Genomic DNA, 8,132 nt, shown 5'->3' with positions numbered 1-8,132 from the left:
TGTGTATATATATATATGTATATACAGTACATGTAACACTGAACCTCCACAGGCATCACCACCATCCCAAACACAGTGTCTTCATTAAGGTCTGAAGATTCAGGGTCAGCGGGGGCAAAGAAACCGTGCAAATGAGGCATTTGTAACAGAAGTCAAACAAATACGATCTGAGCATCACTGCTGTAACACTGCCTGTCATGAGGCTGCTCTTAAGGAAATAAGTGGATTATTAAGAAATAATACTGCTTTAAGTTGTTGAAAAAAATGCATAACGTGTTACTCAAGTTCTCACAGCTCAGAAATGCCTTGGACTAACCCTTTAAAATGTCACATGAATTTCAGGGGTAATCAGAAAATATCACCCCCGAACAACAGTGGAAGCAAATGATCGCCTTAATTATCTGATTCTTATGAGTGACCGAACTGTGAAATGGAACCATTAGTGAATAATTATGTTGGTTTCAGGACTCATACGTGTGTCTAATATTCAAAAAACAAATTAAAAAATTCAATTAAATTTCATAATTAAGGTCAAAATTAGAAAAAGTTTGTGAAAAAGAAAAATTAAATTTCGTTTGCAAGTTTCAAAGATGTGAATTCAAACCACAAACATTAAGTTATTCAGTAGAGGTTCAACTTTACAATAAGGAAAACTCAAATTATTACGACATTTCTTTGCTTCCATAGGCTGCTAAATCTCAAAGTTTTCACTATTTTACCAACTAACTAATTTTTGAATTTAAGAAGATTTAAATGTGGTTGAATTGTTACAGCTGAAACATAAACAAATAATTATAATGCATCTTCCTTTTTTAAATGCCAGATTACCTTTAAAAAAAGTAGAGATTTTGGTGTGACGTCCACTACACTGCAATAAAACTCATCTAATCGAGTCTTTTGTGTTTGTTACTGAGTCCTGTAGATCTTAAAATAAGAGAATAAAATCTGCCAGCGCGGTGAGATCAATCTTCTTTAAAAATAGAGATAAAACTTTGAAACAAGTTGATTTTTTTGAGCTTCAAAGTTAATTTATGACCTTTTGAGTTGTGAGAAACACTCATCAGCTGTTCTGTTTCAATCACATCTCATGATCTTCATCAGCAGGTATACAGTTTGTCCAATCATCATGGATTTGTACACTTGACGGTTGGTTTCTTCGAATGAAGCTCGTGAGATATGACTGAAAACTCCAGAGCAATTACTAAATGGACCTAGTGTATTGTCAACTGCTGTTTCCTGAGGTCGAGAATGAACCTCAACTTCTGAGCAACGACGGAAGAGAAATCCTTGTGCTCGGAGAAATGGGGGCAAACTCCCAACTGCTGATGAAGATCATGTGATGCTGTCGAAAGCTCCAGATCAGCTATGAAAAATGTATTTGTATTTAAGAACAGGCTGCAATGATTTTTCTTCTCTGGCAGATTTTTTTTCACCAAGAAAACAAGAATCTTTAGAGCTCAATAACACACAAAAACTACTTACGATGAAGATTTCTTTTACAGTGTAATAATGACTCATTCTGCACATTAACTACTTGAACTACTGGGGACTGATCTAATGTTAGAATGATTAGCGATCAGTCGACTGACAGAAATGTAACATTTTATCAAGCAAAAACACTAAACATTTATGTAAATGTGAGCATTTTCTGTGTTTTTCTGTTTTATAAATCACTGAAAACTGAAAAATCTCTGGATTTTGGAGCAAAACAAGACATTTGAAGACGTCACACTTTGGGCTCTGAACTGTGATGGGAATTATTTTTTTCACTTATTTTTGAGTTTGTTTTTTTAGATCAAGCAATTAATTAATTCATTTTAAAGAATAATAAGTAGATTCATAGATTAAGAAAACAATCATTAGCTGCAGCTCAACAGTGAACGGTAGCCATTTGTGTACATTACCAGTGATTTTGCTAAAATTTCTCATTTTTTTCTCGACCTGAAAGACTGTTGCCTTTCTTTTGTTTTCCACACTTTAAACTTGCATGTATGCAAACTCTTGTCTGGTCTGGAATGTGGCAAAGAAAACTGCAAATCCTATTCTCTTAGGCATGAAGGTCATTACCCATAAATCATTGGGACTACTGTTGTACAATTAACCAATATGATGCAGGGCGAGAAACTAACTTTCTACCCAGGATCCATCCCAAAATTCCCCGGCAGCTTTCATTTCCGGAGCTGACGAAGAATAGACTATACTATGACCTCTACGTTGATGGTCTACTACGTCTGCCTACATGTTCAGTACAGATGTTGGTGTTGGTAGATGATTATCTCTCATTGAGACTTGTTAAGTAGTCAGAAATACAGTCCGTTAAGAACAACTTCCCAGTCCAACCTCGAAAAACGTAGGCGTAGTTTTTCCGTTCTGTATTCTTCAAGACGTGTGGAGGACCACGGTGACTCCAGCCAGGAATGTGGTCAGGAGGAAAATGCAGATCCTGTTCCTTTTCAGGTTAAACTACTTATCAGGTTAAACTACTTATCAGGGTGCCAGTCAGGAGGGGAAACAGCTCGGATGTATGGATGCATTGTATGGAGCTGGCAAAAGCCAAACAATCCGACTTCCAGCAGTAATACTACGCGTCATTGTGTCAGGGGAGCAACAAAAGGCCTTGCATGGGACAGGAATGCATTCTGTGCGTGCCAAGCTGCTTATTAGCCCAGTGACCTGTTGTCCAGTTGGGTTCTTTTCAAGTGCTTTTAACCCCAAAAACACGACCAAAAAGAACAAAACAAAAAAAAAAGGACACTAAACATTGTTTTTCACATAGCACCATGCCATCGGTTTCCAGTTTCTAACACGTAATTGCAGTGTATCACATTTCCATAGGGTTTTTTTTTTTTTTTTTGTCTTCTTTGTTTTGTTCCGTGAGAGCGCCGATATGCAGTGTCCGGAAAACAAAAATCGCTCGCATGATGGTGAAGAAATAAAAACACAAACAAAGAAGAAGCACACAGATAGAGAGGTGAAGGGGAAGCCGTAGGACTGGCGAAGCTGAGGTATCTGTTCAGGTGACTCTTATTCCTACAGGGTGACCACAGTCTGTCTGCGGGACGTCCAGTGTGTCAGTGTGTGTGTGTGTTTGTACGTATGCTGTTCATGTGAGGACCGTGGTGGCAGAAGGCACATATTGCCGAGGTGAGGTGAGGTGAGGTGAGGGAGGGCGGGGGGCAGGTGGGGTTTATGAGCGATGAACTCTCCTACATCCAAAGTGGGGAAGCTAAGCCTTTGTCCGCTTGTTGCGCCGGCTGCTGGATCACAAAGAAAACACCAGGCCGCTTTCAAAATTTTCACCAACCAAGCAGATTTTTTTCGTGTCAGAGGAGGGTCTCCGGGCTGGTTGGTCCGCAGATTAGTCCGACTTTTCACCATTGGGCCGGAGGTTCTGAGTAAATCAGGACATCCAGGTGATGGTGTTTCGACCCACAGAGGCCGGTGGTGAAGACAAAACTTAAAAGCCACTGAGTGTTTTACCAGCCAACAAGAGTGACTGGTAAAACAGTGAGATGAGAGCAGGACCTCCACGTGATAATTGGTGCCTTTGACAGCAGCTAAAATCCAGCTGACTGGATTTCAGAATAAAAGAAATGTCAGTGGGTGAGACCTGCCTCATCGGCCCCCTTCTGAAACTCAGACTCGGACTGAAACGTGTTCCAGCGAACGGGCCGGCGCGGGGGCAGGCGGCGGTGCAGGAGACGGCGTGGCCGGAGGGGGAGGAGTTATTGCTTTAAGCTCGTTGCCAGGGCAACTCTGGGTGCTGACACCGCGGTTGAGGGGGCCGGCGCGTGGCGGAGCGTTAGCGTGCAGGGCGTTGGGGTCGGTTCGGGGGATGTTGACGGGGCAGGAGCGGGTGCGGGCATGACCTTTGTGGCCACCCGGGTGGCAGACGAGGCTGCCCACGGTGTCGACGGGCGACAGGTGGCGCTTGAGCCAGCGCTCCACCCGCTCCTCCTTGTACTTGATGGAGTACCACGTGAGGAAGATGAAGAGGAAGCCGAGGAACTTGAGGCTGGCGGCGAGGCCAAAGTAGACGAAGCGCAAGGAGGTGACGTCATACTCCCAGCAGGAGCCGTGGACGCCGCAGTCCTGCTGCCACAACATGCAGGTGGTGTCGATGACGGCGCCAAAGTAAATGGGTGTCGGGATGTAGGCTGAGTGCAGAAGAGAGGGGGAACACAGAGAAGGAAACAGAAAGAAAAGAAACAAGAGATGGTAAAATAGTACAAATACAGAAAAGGGTAAAAATGGTGGGAGGAAGTGAAAAGAGATGAAAGGTGAAAGAGAGGAGACACAAGGACGAGAGAGAGAACAGAGAAAACTCATGAGCAGAGAAATTTGACCAAACTAAGGATAAATCTGAATTCTGTTATTTTTACTTTTGCACTTGTGAGAAACAGATGAAAAAGGTCACAGCTGCAGCAGATGAGATATCCTATACTAGCTCCAAACACACTGATTTCTTGCATTATGTTTCCCATTATGCAAAGCATCATTTATTTCTCTGCCTGCTTGGTTAATTCTGACTGATTCATACTGACAGCAGCTTTCTGAACATCCCATGTATCAAATCCAATTTATCTCCTTACTCCTTATTCAGGGGAACGGTGATGTCGAGGCATTAAAGAGACAACATCTTATTTGCTAACGCTAAATCAGCTCTTTGCTCAGCAGTTACAGAATGTGTAGTCCATTTACGATCAATGTATTTAGCTGACGCTCTCGTCCTTGCGTACGGCGGTACTGACACGGACAACACTGCTGGTATTCTACCTTTCCATTTAGACTTTTTCATGTAAAAAAACCCAAATACAGTAAAAAAAAATTATGACAGAAATCCTGTTTTTTTTCTACTCACCGAGAGTCCTGAGGAGAACAAACTGCATTCCCAGAGCAAACGGCCTTTCCTGCTCCGCTACAGACCTGCAACACATAAACCACTCCAATAGGTCAAGACTGAGGAACATCATGATAGAGGATAAAGTGAACCAAATAAAGTCATTGTTACTTGTTTTGAACTACATGGACAGCTAGATTAATGGGATTTACTGCGTTTTGTTAGCGTGTTTCAAGTTGGGGAAAAGGAAGCTGTTTGCGTTATATCAAGAGAATTTGACCTCCATAATCATCACGTATACAAGAGGTGAACATTCAAACTGAAAGACTAAAAGCTTGTACGTAAAAACAGACAGAATTGAGCCCTAAGACTAAGAATAAGAACTCCTCAACTTGTAGCTTTCCATCAGCATTTGAAACTTCCCATCTTATTGCCTTTAACTGTAAAAAGTGATAATCATATATAAGATTATGATTGTGTTTAAGCTCCAGTAACTGCTGAATCATGGTTGGTTATCTGCCACAGAACTTCCAAGTAGGAGTTCATTTACCAGCATTTGCCAACCGTTTTAACTCCTGTTTGTTACCTTGCAAACAGGGAATAAAACAATTGGCAGCAGGGTGTCTACAGGTAACAGGGTATGGATAGGACTGAATTTAATTCCTGTATGTGTAGGATTTCTGACTTAGGTGACTTCTGATGGCAGTTATCAGTTTAAAAGATGCATGATTTCAAACTAATTCTACACTTTGGGGTCATAAAACCAAAAGTAAATACACTTCAGAAGGTTTCAGGAGATTTATTTCAGAACATAAGTTCAACAGATCAGTTTTGTTCTAAAAAATATGACAGTGAGCAGGTCATACCTGAGGGTGACGATGATTGCGGAGGGCTGGGCGCAGGCAGTGATGAGCGTGACGATGAAGAGGAAGATGAGGAAGGGGATTAGGGTGCTGCAAGTGCGGTCGCACTTCCCTGACACAGCGTAGCCATTCTCGTTCAGGTAGGTCTTGACAATGACGAGCTGCAGCTGGTTGCTGCCCTGACCGCTGGACGACGGCGTGATGACCTGCCGGCTCTGGACGCAGGCGCAGTCTGAGTAGTTACGAATCTGAAGGGTAGTTAGGGAAAGTGGAGTGGAGTTTTAGGCAATTTTACTTCAATATCATTACCAAGAAAACTGCAAACCATATCGTACAGCCCTAGTATAGAAACATTATTTGTTTATGTTTAACTTTTTAAGTTTGGCACTGAAATCATAGATGTTCAACTGCATTATCAACTATATCTGTCTCTTACCCCGGTGCTGTCGTTGGCGACGCTGCTGCAGCCAGCCAGGCAGGGGTTGAAGTACGTGATGCCATCGGAGCCGCAGACCGGAGCGTACTCGTGGATTTTACAGCCACAGTTCACATTACAACCTCCTGTCAGGTTCCTCTGGGTCATGGTGAGAGTAGGTCTGGGGAGAGAAAATTCACAGCAGTTCTTTAGTTTTTGCAATTTAAAAACTCCTTTTTATTTCTTTTACTATATTTCAAGATCACAAGTAGCAAAGAGTTAATCTGAGTTATTTTCTTAGTTAAAGACAGTTAATAACTCTCCCGGTTGAATCTGCAGCATAGATGAGCAACTAGGAAAGAAATTTCGTTGTAGTCAATAAGGAAAACGCTGTTGACATCAAAAAACTGAGGGAAAGACATCAACTACAACTCCCATGGTGCACACAAAAAAAAATCCAATCACAGAGCTGAAAAACCTGTTGTGTTCTCATCAAACTATGAGCTGAAGCTAAAGATATTCTGGGTCAGTTTTCACAATAGTTTTGGGTGGATCTTCTCCATAAGCAGCTGAGGCTCATGGGTAAAGTATGTTGAGCAATCCGCTGTGACAAACTGACAAAGCAAACTTTGTGGAAATAGTGAAAAATGATCCAGTGCAGTTAGAGTCCCTGTAACATGTTAATATTTAGTGTGACATGATAATGCTATTATATTAACAATGCTGCAAAACAATTCATCTAAAAATACAACTCAGGCTAAAAGAAATGTTTAAATGCTATTGTGAACTAAAGTGCAGGAAAATGTGCAGGATCATCTGGAGACCTTAAATGTCCGTACCAGATTTCATGGTAATCCACAGCTGTTTATACTACTTCAAATGCACAAACAGACCAACCAAGCAACCAATAACAACCAATATTAATGAACTGTATAGAAGCTAAACAGAGAGAACAGAAGCATCTGATTCTGATGAACTTTACTGTTCACTGAAAAAGCAGCAAAAAAACATAAAAGGTGAGAAATACGTGAGGAGGGAAGGGAAATGGAAAATGGACAATATTAGAGGGATGAAACAAAAGGGAAGGAAAAAGAAGGCAGACGAGAAGACGCAGAAAGATCGATAAATAAGAGAGTGCATAAAAGAAATAAAGATAACAAAAAGAACATTAAAGAAATGTAGAGAGGGAGGGCAGGAAGGACAGAGGGACAGACTGACGGAGGAAAATAGAAAAGACCAGAGGGAGAAAACACAAGAAGAAAAAAAGAGGGCGGTCAGCCAGAGATCGTCTCTTCCAAGCTGTCCTTGGACGTTTTCCATCGTTGCCATGTAATCGCTCTCAGGGACGCTCTGTCCAAAAGAAACCGCCTCCGTTTTACTGGCTCGCTATCTGTTATCCCTTCACCGATCTGAACACTCGCTTCCTCCCTGACATCGGTCACAGATGGGGCGATAAAAAAAAAAAACTACCACTGACTCCCGTCACACCGGGAAATGATTTAATAGGAGAAAGGCCAAACTGCAAAACGGCTGTCTGTGATATAAGTGAAAGCTTTCAAAAGATCCCGTTTACTCCTGGAATTACCACCAGACCTGAGAGAGGAATGACCCCAAACCACAAAAAACTAAAACTTTAAAACTTATCTATGTAGTTTTTAACCTTCAACCAGAACTAACGATTATTTTTGGTACCGATTAATCTAGTGCTTGATCTCTTGGTTGATCGATCAGTCAATAAAATGTCAGAAAATGATTAAATATGGCCATAAAAATGAAATGGGGTAAACACAGATCTTACTAATGATACAAACAAAGGCTCCTTTTCTTCTGGTGTAGCAGAGCATTTCTATTTCCTTACTCTGTTTGACCCAAAAAAACATACCCTTAATTGTTATCACTGGTAACCCCTGCATTTACCCTACTATTTCATGTCAAAATGGCTGCTGTGAAAAAGGTTTTACTGACTACAGTTTTCCTCAAACAGTAACATTAATTTGGTCACAGCACAGGCTAA

At 41.5% G+C, this 8,132-nt stretch overlaps 1 protein-coding gene across 2 annotated transcripts in view; it reads right to left on the bottom strand.

Moving 5' to 3' along the window:
• Positions 1-459: 459 nt before the first annotated feature.
• The window catches only part of LOC118334501 (solute carrier organic anion transporter family member 5A1-like), a 32,609-nt gene continuing 24,936 nt past the window's right edge, over positions 460-8,132 (bottom strand). For both annotated transcript variants that reach the window (XM_035670422.1, XM_035670423.1), the window contains exons 7-10: positions 6,140-6,299; positions 5,707-5,951; positions 4,862-4,926; positions 460-4,157 (exon numbers count right to left, since the gene is read on the bottom strand). In XM_035670422.1, the coding sequence (XP_035526315.1) occupies positions 3,637-4,157; positions 4,862-4,926; positions 5,707-5,951; positions 6,140-6,299 (991 nt within the window). In that variant the 3' untranslated portion in view covers positions 460-3,636. The remainder of the gene's footprint in view (positions 4,158-4,861; positions 4,927-5,706; positions 5,952-6,139; positions 6,300-8,132) is intronic.

The sequence above is a fragment of the Morone saxatilis genome, unplaced genomic scaffold, assembly GCF_004916995.1.
Source record: "Morone saxatilis isolate NCDOM2014 unplaced genomic scaffold, NCSU_SB_2.0 Contig23, whole genome shotgun sequence".
Taxonomy (NCBI): domain Eukaryota; kingdom Metazoa; phylum Chordata; class Actinopteri; family Moronidae; genus Morone; species Morone saxatilis.
The sequence above is the reverse complement of the archived record's forward strand: the minus strand, read 5'-3'. Positions and strand labels throughout refer to the sequence as shown.